This window comes from Rhea americana, unplaced genomic scaffold, assembly GCF_003343005.1.
Source record: "Rhea americana isolate MKP2758 unplaced genomic scaffold, rheAme1 scaffold_393, whole genome shotgun sequence".
Classification (NCBI taxonomy): Eukaryota; Metazoa; Chordata; class Aves; order Rheiformes; family Rheidae; genus Rhea; species Rhea americana.
Window position 1 is genome coordinate 21,981 of NW_028186527.1, and position 13,423 is coordinate 35,403.

General features: G+C 58.3%; 2 protein-coding genes across 5 annotated transcripts in view; both read right to left on the minus strand.

The window, feature by feature from the left end:
- Positions 1–6,375: 6,375 nt before the first annotated feature.
- LOC146590952 (CD5 antigen-like) lies at positions 6,376–8,641 on the minus strand. The gene is made up of 5 exons (XM_085313730.1): positions 8,586–8,641; positions 7,905–7,934; positions 7,114–7,428; positions 6,710–7,035; positions 6,376–6,632 (listed from the first exon to the last, which is right to left on the minus strand). The coding sequence occupies exons 1-5, from the start codon at positions 8,617–8,619 to the stop codon at positions 6,624–6,626; spliced, it is 714 nt and encodes a 237-aa protein (XP_085169856.1). The 5' UTR covers positions 8,620–8,641; the 3' UTR covers positions 6,376–6,623.
- Positions 8,642–9,769: 1,128 nt separating this feature from the next.
- LOC146590953 (uncharacterized) overlaps positions 9,770–13,423 on the minus strand; it is an 11,378-nt gene continuing 7,724 nt past the window's right edge. For all 4 annotated transcript variants that reach the window (XM_085313705.1, XM_085313703.1, XM_085313704.1 and 1 more), the window contains 3 exons: positions 12,911–13,408; positions 10,529–11,938; positions 9,770–10,267 (listed from right to left, as the gene is read on the minus strand). In XM_085313705.1, coding sequence (XP_085169831.1) covers positions 9,927–10,267; positions 10,529–11,938; positions 12,911–13,408 — 2,249 coding nt within the window. In that variant the 3' untranslated portion in view covers positions 9,770–9,926. The remainder of the gene's footprint in view (positions 10,268–10,528; positions 11,939–12,910; positions 13,409–13,423) is intronic.

Below are 13,423 nucleotides of genomic sequence, written 5' to 3' on the forward strand. Positions count from 1 at the left end.
GTGTCCTGTGGCCGTCCAAGCACCGCATCATGTTACTGGCCGCTCCTCAGGGCCACCTCAGGGATCTCAGCTGTGATCAGCCTTGAGTGGGTCTTGGCTGCCTGAAGAGGACAGGCTAACCCTGGGCAGCTGTCTGCCCCTCTCCCAGGCTGCAGGACATCCTCGAGGGGTAACAGCAGTCCCTGCCACAGCTATCCTAGCCCAGGGAAACCCATTCAGGGAAGCCCAGACCAGACCAGTCCAATCTAGCCTTGTCTCACCTAGTCTAGCCTGATTCAGTTCAGCCTAGTCCAACCCTGTAGACCAGTCCAGCTCAGTCCAGTTCAGCCCTTTCCCACCCAGTCTAGCTTGGTCCAATCTAACCCAGTCCAACCCAGTCCAGCCCAGCCCAATCCAGTGCACTGCAGTCCAGATCAGTCAAATCTAGCCCAGCCCAGTCTAGTGAAGCCCAGGTCAGCCCGTCCAAATCAGCCAGGTCCAACCCAGTCTAGCCCATTCCCTCCCAGTGCATCCCAGTACACAGAGGTCATGGCTGACCCTGTCCAACCCCACCTGGCCCCCATGGCAGGGATCAGGTTTGGCTCTGTCTCACCCCACATCCCCCATGGCAAGAGTCAGTGCTGGCTCTGTCCCATCCCACATGCCATATGGCAGGAGTCTGGGCTGGCTCTGTCTCATCACACACAGTTCCAGAGCTGGCTCTGCCACATCCCAGCTCTTTGCTCCTCCATCCCCAGCTGTGAAACGGGACCCAGGACTCTTCTGCCATCCTGCCAGTGATGCCAGCTGCAGCCACCTGCACCAGCACAGCAGCAGCAGTGTCACTGCCAGCACCAGCTCCTCCAGGCACACATGACCAGGACCACTAGTGCTCACTGGATCCACAGGTCATCACAAAGCACTGGGGCTGTGGCCTGTATGGCCTGTCCCCCTACACACTGCCTGGGGGGGGGGTGAGCAGAGAGGGCCCCGCCATGCCTAAAAGCCACAAGCAAGAGGCTGGGGACTGGTGTGTGTCCATCCAGGGTGCCTAGATGGACAGGACAGAGAGCCACACAGGCATTGCAGCAGGGATACAGGGGTGCGTGGGGACAGCCAAGCAGCCAAGCAGTTGAGAGAGCTGCGTACCTCACCTGTGTCCCTGTGCTGGGCGTTGTGCCGTGCCCCGGTGCTGCCGGCACAGCCAGGTGCACACAAGTCACGGCTCCGCGTCCCTGGCCCCCGCAACCTCCCTGGGCGCCGGGAGCTGTGACTCAGACTTTCCTGTGCTTTCCGTGGCCTCCGTCCCCAGGGCAGTGCCGGCCCGCGCTAATCTCTCCCGCTTGCTTGCAGGGAACATGTGTCAGGCGCAATTCGTGTCGACTTCCAAACATAGGCAGGAGGCAGGCGCTGGACTGTCCCCGGCATCGCCTGGGCCGCGCAGCGCGGCCAAGGGGATGCATGGGCCACCCCGCCAGCCCCCGTCTTGGCAGGGGCAGGAAGCACAGCCAGATGGATGCACAGCACAGAGTGTGGCCTAGGAGCCTGGCGTCCGCGCATGAAAGTGCACGAACAGATGGAGAGCATGGAGTGCTGCACTAGGACAGACAGCGCAGTGCATGGCATGGGGGGCTAGACAGAGCACCTCGTGTAGGGACAGACAGACAGGCTGGAGCGAGGCATGGGGTAAAGGCAGACCATGGCATGTGAGGAGAGACAGACAGTACAGGGCATAGCATGGGAAAATAGCACTGCGCATTGGGTGGATGCACAGATAGCAGTGTGAGCAAGGATGGACAGACACACAGCATGGAGCATGACATAGGAGGACAGACAGAGCATGGTGCATGTGCTGATGGATGGACAGCCTAGAGACATGTGGGCGGGGGCAGACAAAGTGACAGCAAAGCTGTGTGGGGTGGATGGATGGATGGATGAACAGATATCTTGAAGGGCAGACAGCCTGGAATACAGCTTGTGCAGATGGACGTGAGCATGGTACATGAGATGGACAGCCAACTTGCAGCACTGTTTGGATGGGAAGATGGACAGACAGACTGCACAGAGCATGCCTGGATGATATGGCCAGATGTACGGTACAGAGTGCTGCACACCTAGCGTGGGGGGCAGACAGATAGTCAGGCAGTCCTTAGCACTGCCAGGGCTAGGCACCCTGGATCCTCGCTCCCTGCACGGGGCTGTGTGGTGCACTGATGCCACCGGTCTGAGCACAGCTCAGCCCATGGCTTGCATGGCTCTGCCGCCTGCAGCCCTCCTGCCCCACGGCCACCCCCTCTAGCCCTACTACCTTTTGCATGAGAGGCTGCCGCCAGTGTTTCTGTAGGCCCATGCCTGGAACAGTGCCTTGCTGCCTGTGCTGGCCCCAGCTGCAGCACTCAGCTTTTAAATATAGGCTCAGCATGCAGTGCCCTGGAGCTGCAGCTGTTTTGCAGGAGCTGCTGCTTATTTCCACTCATGGCTCAGCCACCACGTATGGACCCTGATGGGCCATGCACTGTCCTGTGGAGTGCATGCACAGGTGCACATGCGCAATGTAAGTGGACACACACGGCATTAGGCAGCTGTAGGTGCAGTGCTCTGGAGGCACTGCTGCAACACACAGCCCATTGGCGCTGCAGCAAGGGTGCCTGGCAATGCCACAACGCAGCCCAGCCACAGCACATAGCCCTGGCAGTGTCACAACACACAGCCCAGCCACAGTACACAGCCTTGCAATGTCACAACACACAGCCCAGCCACAACACAGAGCCCTGACAACGTCACCCCGCACAGCCCAGCTACAGCCATCATAACTGACATGCTACAACTCATCACCAGCCACAACCACAGCCACAATCCACACCCTTAGCAATGCCACTACCGTAAGACACCTCCCAGGGCCACAACTCCCAGCTCAACTGCAGTCATACCCCAACAGTCTTGCCTTGCAACAGCCCAACATGGACCACAACAATCCACAAACTAGAAACACCACAATCCACAGCCCACAGGGTGAAGAGCACTATAGCCTGGCCAGGGCTGCAAGGTAGGGACTGTGAGAATGCAGCAGCATATGACCATCCCTCTGTGTACCTCAGTTTCTCCTCTCCAGGTGTGTTTTATGAGGCAAGACAGAATGTAGGGACAATAGTTTTGTCTCCCTCCACTCAACATTTCACAGCACTCCTCCTTGAGTGTCTCCTGCTGCCGTGTAGACACAGGACTGGGTCCCACGGGAGCGTGGGGCTGGGGCAGAGGCTGAGAGCAAGGAGTGGGCCCCAACCCCCACAGCTGTGGGGCAGGAGAGACATGAGAGGGTCAGGTCTGTTACTTGCCCATAGGACTGTGGTGTTCCATCCCCATGCCACGCAGAGGGGGACACTGCAGAGTGCCCCAAAGAACTGGGCAACTGTCTCCATGCTGTCCCCTTTTTGCCAGTGTCTCAGGCACCCCTAGCCATGTTAGCCCTGCCTGCCTGACCACACATGCAACTGTGTCCCACAAGCCCATGTTCTGACTCACATCTGGGCCTCTCTGGGGGGAGATTTCCTGGGGTCTATTTTGGCCTTTGTGCCAAGGCTGGCAAAGCCCTCGTGGCACATGCATCGTCCTGCTAACAAAGCAGTCCCACTTTGAAATGCATTGGCTGGTCACTGGAGCAGGAGGTGAGGGGTGGAGAGCATGAGGTAGTGGGTCATATCCTGTGCCTGGCTTCTGCTGGAGTCCAGCACAGCCAGAAGCATACAACCTGCTGAGGAGAATGCAGTGATGATGTGGATGCAGTAAGGGGTGGTCATTTCCCTAGCACTAAGCTGGAGCAGAGCACGTGGTGGGTCAAAGCATCCTGCTCATCCCTCTCCTTGCACCCTAGTGCTGTGCTGGCCCCTTTCCCCCCAGTTCCCAGGCCACATCCCTCTCTCTCCCTTAGCTCCTGGGACACTGGCTTCCCTCTCCCTCAGTTCCCAGGTTAGATGCCTCCCTCTCTCTGAGCTCCTGGAGCTGTGCCCACTGCTCCCCACTGTTTCCCAGACCGTGTCTCTCCCTCTTCCCCAGTGCCAGCTCTGCGGTTGTTATTGCTCCCATTGCTCTCTCCCCAGCTGCTCTTTCGCCCCATCCCAGCTGCTCGGAGCTGGCCTGACCCCAGCCTGCTGGAAGGTAATTAATACTTGACAGCACGTTAGCGGAACCCGTTTGGCCTGCAGCCCGACAAGAAAGGTCATGCAGCCGAGAAAGGTCACGCAGCCATGTCCTAAAGACTTCCTCATGTTGCCCTTCTCAGTTTGTTTACTTGCAATCAGAGATTGATAGCAAGGGGCCACAAGCCAGGCAGACATCCCCCAGATCCCCACCCCCACCCCAGGCAGGCGTCGAGCCCTACTCTAAGCACTGCACCCTCCTGCACCTCCAGGGCTTCAGACTGTCCTGAGGGTCCAGCCACCAACATGCCTGCAGCCCTTCTGTCTCCAGCCCCGAGGGCACGTCTCTGGCCCCAATTGAATGTGGAGGATGTAGGCGTCTGTCCCCTGGGGAAGGGCAGCGGCCTTTGCTGGCCAATGTCCCCAAAGCGTGGGAGGGAGCTCCGTGGCTGGGGGTGGAGGTACAAACAGGTGCGGGGGCACTGGAAATAGCCTGTGGGCAGCTGGGCCAGGTGACGTGTGTGACATGGTGCTGCTAAGCTCAGCCGCCACTCCCTGCACTAGAGGAAAAAAACTGAGACTGCCCTGTCCTGCCCCCCACTAGAGAGGGGCCAGGGGTGTCTTGCTGCATTCTGTTTCCCCACTGCACCCTCCTTACTGTCCCCAGCCTTTTCCCCATCCCTTTTGTCATCAGGGATGGAACATGGCCCCCGAACCCTACTTCCTCTGTACCCATGGCCTCCAGTACCCCATGCTCTTCCCATCTGCAGCCTTGGTCCCTCCCCGCCCTGCACCCATGCCCTCTGCATCCATGGGCACCAGTGTCCCATGCCCTGCCTCTCTGCATCCATGCTCCCTGGACTCCTGTCCTCTGCTGATGGATCCCACTGCCCCATGCCTTAACTTCCTCAGCCCARGTCCCTCCTGCACCCATTCCCTTTGCACCCATATGCTCTGCACCCATGGGCCCCAGTGCCCTGTACGCTTTTCCCTCCCATCCATGGTCCTAATCCCTTGTGCACCCATGTCTTCTGTACCCTAGTACTTGTGCACTTCTGTCCCCTCTGCAACAGTGGCTCCCCTTGCACCCACGCTCCCTGCACCCATACCCTCTGCACCGATGGCCACCAGTGTCCCATTCCCTCTGCAGCCCTGGTTCCCCCCCAGCCCATGCATCCCCCAGGATCCCAAAAGCCACTGCCCTGTTCTCCCAGTCCACCTTTCCTCCATGGCCTGTAGCGCCCTCCACACTGCCCTGCTGCCCCACTTATCCCTTGTGGCCCTACCTAGTACCCCATGCCTGCTCCCTAGTTGGGACCTGGCCCCTACCCATGCCCTGAGGGCAGGGAGCTGGAAGGCAGAGCTGTTGGCCAAGGCCCCCCTCCCCCCAGCAGCCCCATCCCCCAGGGCCTGGGCTCTGAAGCTGGGGACAGGTGGCAGCCTGAGGGCCTGGCAAGGATTAGTGCTAACAAGCTGTTTCATAATGAGGTCAGGGAGCAGCGTGGAGGAGGAGCTGGGCTGAGTGCCAGGCCTTGGCTTAGCTCTGCACCTGGGCTGCCTGGGTCAGCCGGCATCCCACCTGCTCCTGCACCCTTAGCTTGGCTGTGCTAAACCCACCATCAGCCTCCGTACAGCACCACTTGGCTCCAGGACCTGGCATGGCACAACACAGCCCTGGCCGTGTCACAGACCCTGCATGGCACATCCCAGGACACAGCACAGCCCTGGGCATCGCATGGCCCTTCTCCAGTACAGCCCTGGAGTGGCACAGCACCAGCCTGGCATAGTCCTGGACAAGGCAAAGCCTAAAGCATTACATACCCCCTGCATGCCCCAGTCCAAAATATGGCATATCCCTGGAGCATCATGGCATAGTCCTGGGAATGGCAGGATTTGGAGCATGGCACATCCCTGGGCATGACACAGCCCCAGCATGGCACAGCCCTGGGCACAGCAGAGCCCCAGCGTGCAACAGCCCTGGGCATGGGATGGCATGGGCCCTCTTTGGCCCATACCTGGGCATGGCATGAACCCTGCACAGTCCAGCCCAGGACATGGCATAGCCACTGCATGGCATAGCCCTAGGTGGAGCTCAGCCTCRGCACTGCACAGGTCTCTGAGGTGCAGCATAACCCCATGGCCATGACACATCCTTCCCTCACTGAAATATGGCACAATCAGCCTTGTCCTGCACTGTGGGGCTGGGTACCCAGATCCCCTGAATGTGGGAGCCATGCACACCAATGCTGAGTACTCCATGTTTAATGATTTGGTAGGGGCAGGGAGGGGAAGTGGGGGCGGTGTATCCAGCAGGCACTGCAGTGCAGATGTTGCAAGGAGCCCCTGCTCCCTTCACTGGCATCCTCGGGGGGAAGCCCACCATATGCAGGGTCGTTTCTGGAGCAAGGGACTGAGGGCTGACCTGGAGAGGCTGCAGAAAGGATGCTCTGGTGGAGGGATGTTGTTGCTGCTGGGAGCGGGATAGGCCTGGGGGTGGAGGTATGGTGCTCAAGCATCCTGTAAGGAGGAGAGGATGTGTGTGGCCTGATCCAGGTGTCTTGGGTCCACATCCACTCTAGGGAAGGGGTACACACCTGGCAGACGACACTGACATCCTCAGAGTGAGTGCAGTCATGATACCCCCAGACACGGTGGGCGCAGTCCCTCAGACTCTTCTCATGACCTTTGCAGCGGACGTCATCCAGCCAGATGTGCCCCTTGCCCAAGGCAAAACGGGGCCAGTCCACGGGCAGCTTCGGCACCGGCTGTGCCATACCACAGCCCAGCTCGTAGCACACCACCTGAGCATTAACTGTGGTCCAGCCATCATCACACACAGTGCCCCAGGTCCTGTTGTGCCACACCTCTAGGCGTCCTGAACACCGCCCAGGGCCACTAACCAGCCTCAGTTGGAAGGGTTCTGTGAATAGCAGTGATCAGGCCAAGATGATGAACCCACTTGGAAAGATCCTCCCACAAGGCCCCTGTGCATGCTTACCGTGGCACTCAACGCCTGCAAGTTCATCTCGGGGGCAAGGTTTCCCATGCCCTGGCTTGAGGATGCATTGTGCCAGGGCCTTCTCCTGCCCCATGCACTCCACCCTGCTCAATGTCACTGGCACCTGGCTGGGCGCAAAGTTGCTGCATTGCACAGGGACCCGCCGCGGCCGCCCACAGCCCAGCTGTCGACACAGCACATGGGCTGCCACCTGGTCCCAGCCGTGGCTGCACACACTGCCCCAGTGGCCACTGTGGTAGACCTCCACATGCCCACTGCAGCGCGAGTGGCCACCTGACAGACGGACGGATGCCTCTGCATTGGAGAAGAGACACAGGTACGTGGCCATGTTCAAGCATCCAAACCATAGGCCCATTGTATCATGCCTTGGCACACATCCCTACCCGTTGAGAGACTCTGGCCACCCCCACATTCCCAGCTCAGCCCCACTATGCCCAGCCTGCCCAGTGCAGTCTCAGTCTGCCCAGCACATCCAATCTGTCCCACACAGCCCCAGCTTAACCCCAGGCTGCCTAGCATAGCCCCAGGCTGCCAGCTTGGCCCCAGGCTGCCCAGCATGGCCCCAGGCTGTCCAGCTTGGCCCCCCTCCCACCCAGCTGAGCTGCAGGCTGCCCAGCTCAGCCCCAGTTTGCCCAGAATGGCCCTAACCTGCCCAACTTGGCCCCAAGCTGCATTTGCGCATCTCTCAGTGCCTGCCACATCCTGTACCCAGTGACTCTAGGGACACCCAAGGGGCACTCTGAGGACATCCACGGGCACCCTCTACATACCAGATCCAGCGACAGCACTGCAACACAGAGCTGAGGGGAGAGAGGGAAGAGCTGGGAGAGGGATTGAGACAGCAGCACCTCACCCCACTGACACTTCAGCACCCCACTGCACACCCAGTACCTCACCACTAAGCCCACTGCACCTCAACACACCCCACAAACACCCTAACACACACACAGATACCTCCCTGCACCCCCACACAGTCCTCCTTGTATACCCCACAGCCTGCACTTGTCAGTGACAGCCTCATGCATAAACACTCTGTGCAGCTTTGACAAACTCATATGCATACATACACAAACACACACACACACACACACATACACACACAAAGTTCTGTAATCTCCTCATCTGCACACCTAGCTTTGTGCCCCCATGTGCCCACATACCTCTGCAACCCCCCCATGCACACATTCAATTCTATAACCCTAATTTGCACACCTAACTGTACCCTCCGTGTGCACACCCACTTTAGTATCCCCACAAGGTACACCCAACTCTATACCCTAATTTGCACATCCACCTCTGCAACCCCTCCATATGCACATCTACCTCTGTATTCCATCAATTGCAAACCCACCTCTGTACCCCACCAYGTGCACACCCAGCTCTGTGCTCTCCCTGTCCCTGTCTTGCCCTGCCCCAGCTCCTGCCCACCCCAGTGACCTGCGGTCCCTCACCCAGACATAGCCCGAGGCTGTCCAGCCACCCCATGCCGCTCGCTGACTGAGGGGAAGTGCCCACRGGCCACCCTTTTAAAGCTCCCATCCCAGTGAGAGGCAGGGCTAGAACAGCCCAGTGACACAAGCCTGAGGACAGCCAGGAGACCCTGGGCTGTTCTCAGGGACCCAGGGATACAAGTAGGACACTGGCATGCATGCCAATTGTGGGCAAGCATCACCCTGCTCCTGTTGCCCAGCATCACTCAGCTCCTGGTTTGCTATCCCCTCCAATTAAGGATCAGGCCTGGGGGGCAGCTGAAGGGGGTTAGAGCAAGCTAAGGCACCAGGGCCACCAGGAAGGAAATGAAAGCACCCAGGGAGGAAGGTGGAACTGCTGAGCAAGCCGAACAGGCGCCACACATCCGGGAAGAGTCCCGTGGGGAGGGCGCTCTTCAGGAACGGGATCCTTATACTGGTGGCAGCCAGCCCAGTGGGGCTGTGGCCATGGAGCTGAGCAGAGAGGGGCAGAGAGGGGTTCCCTCAAGCTCTGGGAACAGGACTCAAGGCACCAAAGGGTCCACAAGCAGCAGTGCCCTGGGATGTTTCCTGTGCCATCTCCATGCCACATTGTTCCAGCAGGTCTTGACACCTCTCTGCACTCGAGACCACTGTGCACTGCAAAAACCATACTCAGCCTTGGGCTGCCCTGAGGGCACTGAGGTCCCAGCAGGCATCTTCTCCTGACAGTCAGATCAGGAAATCAAGGACAGCTGAAAAGACTGCCTAAAACAAGCAAGGCATAGTACAATCCCACACTAAAGCAAGCGCCTGAGGAAACAAAACTAAGCAGACTCCAGCCATCAAGACAGAGGAAGATGTTAATGAGATAAGAGGCAAAGATCAGGCCTGAAGCCATCCACCCAGATAAAGAGACAAAGGGCTTTGAGTCAATCCTAGGGACTCCCAGATGTGGGAGAGAGGCCAGAGAGATAAACCATCCCAATGGCTTCACAAAATCCTGCCACAGTCTAGGAACACTCAGGAAACCCGAGGAGGATCCCTTCACCTTTGTGCCATCCTAAAGAACACCCTGGACTCCAGTGGTTTTCTGCTGGTGTGGGAGTGGATGTAGTCAGGGGTATTTCCCCTGAAAAACCCTTCCCCTCCTATGCAGCTGAAACCTCACTTGCTGCAGCCTTGGAGACATTCCAGAGAACCAGCCCTGTTTTATTTGATTTGCAGCCAGGGTTTTACAAGGGGCTCTGGGTGCTCAGAGTCACCCAAAATCCGCCTGAGTCCCCTGCCTGTGGATTCATGCTCCAGGGCCTGCCCATGGCATTGCCAAGAGGCACCTGGATATCATGACCCAAGAGCCCGAGGGAGCTCCCGGCGGCATGGTGGAGGACCTCGGCCCCGTGACCACAAGGAAAGGCCCCCCAGGAGGTGGCGGACTGAGCTTGCCAGCTCTGCCAGGCTGCCAGCAATGGCCTCTAGGTGCTGGCTGCTCTGCTGCTGGGCATGGGCAAGCTCCCGCAGTTCCCCACGCAGCTCCCGCACCTCCTGGAGCAGGTCTCGCAGCTCAGGCGTAATGCAGGACACGCAGCGCCCAGACCCAGCCTGAGCCCTGGCTTGCCCTGCYTCTGGGACCTCCACTGCAGGGAGGGCTGGCGACGTGACCTCCTGTGCCAGCAGAGCCACACCTGTGGGGCAAGAAACAAGAACCCCTAAAGCACATCCCAAAGAGACCCACCCTCCATCCCCCTCAAGATCCAGGACAGGGGGCTCAGAGTAGGGCCCAACATCTCTCCTGCAGGCCAAAACACCTGGGTCCTTCGAGCTGCCTCCCAGAACCCTTCCCTGCTTTGCCCCAGAGCCTGAGCATCCTAGCTGAATGCAGACCCAGAGTTAAAGGTTTGTAAACAGGATAGCCCCTTGCCACTGCTCCCCCCACCAAGTCATACCTGTGTGCATGGCCCCAGCCACCACTGGGCCTGTTGGGATGCTGTCAGGATCTGTGCTGAAGGCCTCTGTGGGGCACTGGGTGGGTGCTGGCAGGCTCTGGGGGCTGGGAATCTCCATGGAGTGCTTGGAGGGAGCAGCTTGTGTGGAAAAGCTGGGGATATCCATGTAGTGCTGAGTGAATGCTGGGGGACTCTGTGTGCTTAGGGACTCTATGGGGGGCTGAGGGGATGTTGGGGGGCTATAGGTACTAGGAATCTCTGTGGGGTGCTTGGAGGGAGTATGTTTGTAAAGGGTGGGAGTTTCCATGTGGTGCTGCATGGGTGCTGGAGGTCTTTGAGTGTGGGGGTCTTTCATGGGGGGCTGGGTGGATGCTGGGGGTCTCTGGATTCTGGAGGTCTCCATGGGGTGGTTGGAGGTGGCAGCATGTATATAAGGGCTGGGGGTCTCCACGGGAGGCTTACTAGGTGCAGGTTCTGTCCAGGTGCTGGAGGTCTCCATGGGGTGCTGGGTGGGTGCTGAGGGGCTCTGGGGGCTGGGGGATGCTGTGGAGTGCTGGATGGGTGCTGGGGTGCCCTGTAGGCTGGGGATCTGGGTGGGTGCTGGGGATCTCTGGGTCCTAGGGGATGCTGTAGGGGCATTCGTGAGTGCTGAGGTTCTTTTGGTGCTGACTGCTGCTGTGGAGGTCTCTGTGGGTGCTGGGTGCCCCTGGATGCTGGGGGTCCCTGTGGGGTGCTGGGTAGGGGCTGGCTGTGTCCAGGTGCTATGGGGCTCTGCACCCGGATTCTGGGACAGTATAAGTTCTGTCTGTGTGCTGGGGGTCCCTATGGGGTGTTGGGTGGGTGCTGTGGGTTCCTGTGAGGTGCTGAGGGTCCCTGTAATGTGCTGAGAAATGGTTGGGGGGCTCTGAGSACCAGGAGTCCTTGTGGTTGACTGGGGAGGGTCACGCTGTGTCTGGGTGCTGGGGGTCACCATAGGGTGCTGTGTGGATGCTGAGTGGGTGCTGGAGGTCCCAGTGGGGGAGTGGGAAGATGCCTGGGGTCTTTTGGTGCRGGGGATCCCTGTGGAGTGCTGCATGGTTGCTAGGGGGCTCTGGGTGCTGGGCATCCTGGTGGGGAGATGGGTGGATGCCTGGGGTCTTTGGGTGCTGGGGATCCCTGTGGGGTGCTGCATGGGTACTGGGCGGCTCTGAGTGCTGGAGGTCCCTCTGGGGGGTTGGGTGGGTGCTGGGGGGCTCTGGGTGCTGGACATCCCTGTGGGAGGCAGGAAGGGGGTGCTGGCAGCTGGATTCTGGTGGACTGCAAGGGCAAGAGGGTCTTCCGTCATCAAAGCTGGGTGCTGAGGCAGGTGGGCTGAACGGGGCTCTGTGGGGTGAAGAGAGGCTCCAGCAGGGCCGGGGTCCAGGCCAGTATCTGAAGAGGGAAGACAAACACTGGTCCGTGAGGCCCCCACATTGCGGCCTCCAGCCCCAACCAAACCCCCTGCCTCAGTTGTTGAGTGAAAAGCATCCATCCTTGCCCAGGCTCTGACACAGGAGGCTCCCAAAGTTTAAGAGAGCATCAAGCTGCATGTGTCCAAGCCCTACAGCACAGCAGGGCCAGCACATCCACCCAGCCTCTTGCCAGTTGCCAAGCCCACCCTGACACCCATCTGGCCTCCCTCCATCATCTTTCCCCTCCTGTCCATACCTCCCTCCCTCCCTYCATCATCTACTCCTCCTTTACTCATCCTTCTTAAAAACCTTCCACTCAACACTGGCCTATCATCCAGCCCCTTGTAGTCAGTCATACATCCCTTTCTCCTTCTTGCTTCCCATCATCTATCCTTCCATGTCTCTTTCTTTCCCTCTGTCCCCTCCTTCTTGTTCTCCATCTACCTGTCCATTCATCTGTCTGCTCATCCCCTCCTCCTTGCTGTCAGTCCATCCATTCCTCCATCCTTCCCTCCTCCTTAGTCTTTCCAGCCCCCTGGCTATTCCTTTGTTCATTCATTCCTTCATCCATCCCTTCCTGCTCACAGTCCTTCTGTCCACCCACCCATCTTTGCTCCTTGCTGTCTSTACATCCAGCCAGCCCTCCTCTGCTGTCTGTTTGGCCATCTCTTTGTTCATCTTTCCTTCTCTCTTTCTTGCTGTCCATCTGGCCATCCATCTAATCATTTTTCTTGCTGTCTGAGTCATCCATTCTTCCATCTATCTTTCCTTTTTATCCATCTACTCATCCCTCCCTCCACCTTGCTCTCCATTCAAACATCCTCCTGCTGTCCATTCTCTATCTAACTATGCATATTCCTTGCTGTCCTTCTATCCACCCCTCATCTCTCTCACACTTCATTCATCTTCTTCCTAAAGATTTCTTCTGAGATTTTGCAGCCCTATTTAGTACCTTCTGGACTCAGTTCTGCTGTAGGACTTGTGCTCTGCATGGTACCAACCACTTCTGTTGCAGGATATGTGCTCCATGGGGTACCATCTGGACCCAATTCTGCTGCAGGATGTTTGCTCCAAGTAGTACCAGCTGGAGCCAGGTCTGCTGCAGAATGCATGCTCCATGTGGTACCATCTGGATGCTGTTCTGCTGCAAAATGTGTGCTCTGCATGGTACGCCCTGGACCAAGTTCTGGTGAAGGATATGTGCTCCATGTGGTACCATTTGGACCCAGTTTTGCTGCAGGATATGTGCTCTGTATGGTACCATATGGACCCAGATCTGCTGAAGGATGTATGCTCTGTATGGTATCATTTGTACCCAGTTCTGCTGAAGGGAGTGTGTGCTTCATGGTACCATCTGGACGGAGCTCTGCTGCAGGATGTGTGCTCCATGTGATGTCATCTGGACCCAGTTCTACTGCAGGATGTGTGCTCCATGTGGTACCATCTGAACCTTGTTCTACAGCAG

What these genes read in the sequence shown, in the direction of transcription:
- LOC146590952 (XM_085313730.1), bottom strand. Translation starts at nt 8,619, where the DNA reads ATGGGGTGGCTGGACAGCCTCGGGCTATGTCTGG. An exon ending in CAGCCTCGGGCTATGTCTGG is followed by an intron (nt 7,935 to 8,585) that starts GTGAGGGACCGC and finishes CTCTCCCCTCAG; the next exon opens with CTCTGTGTTGCAGTGCTGTC. An exon ending in TGCAGGCGTTGAGTGCCACG is followed by an intron (nt 7,036 to 7,113) that starts GTAAGCATGCAC and finishes TGCTATTCACAG; the next exon opens with AACCCTTCCAACTGAGGCTG.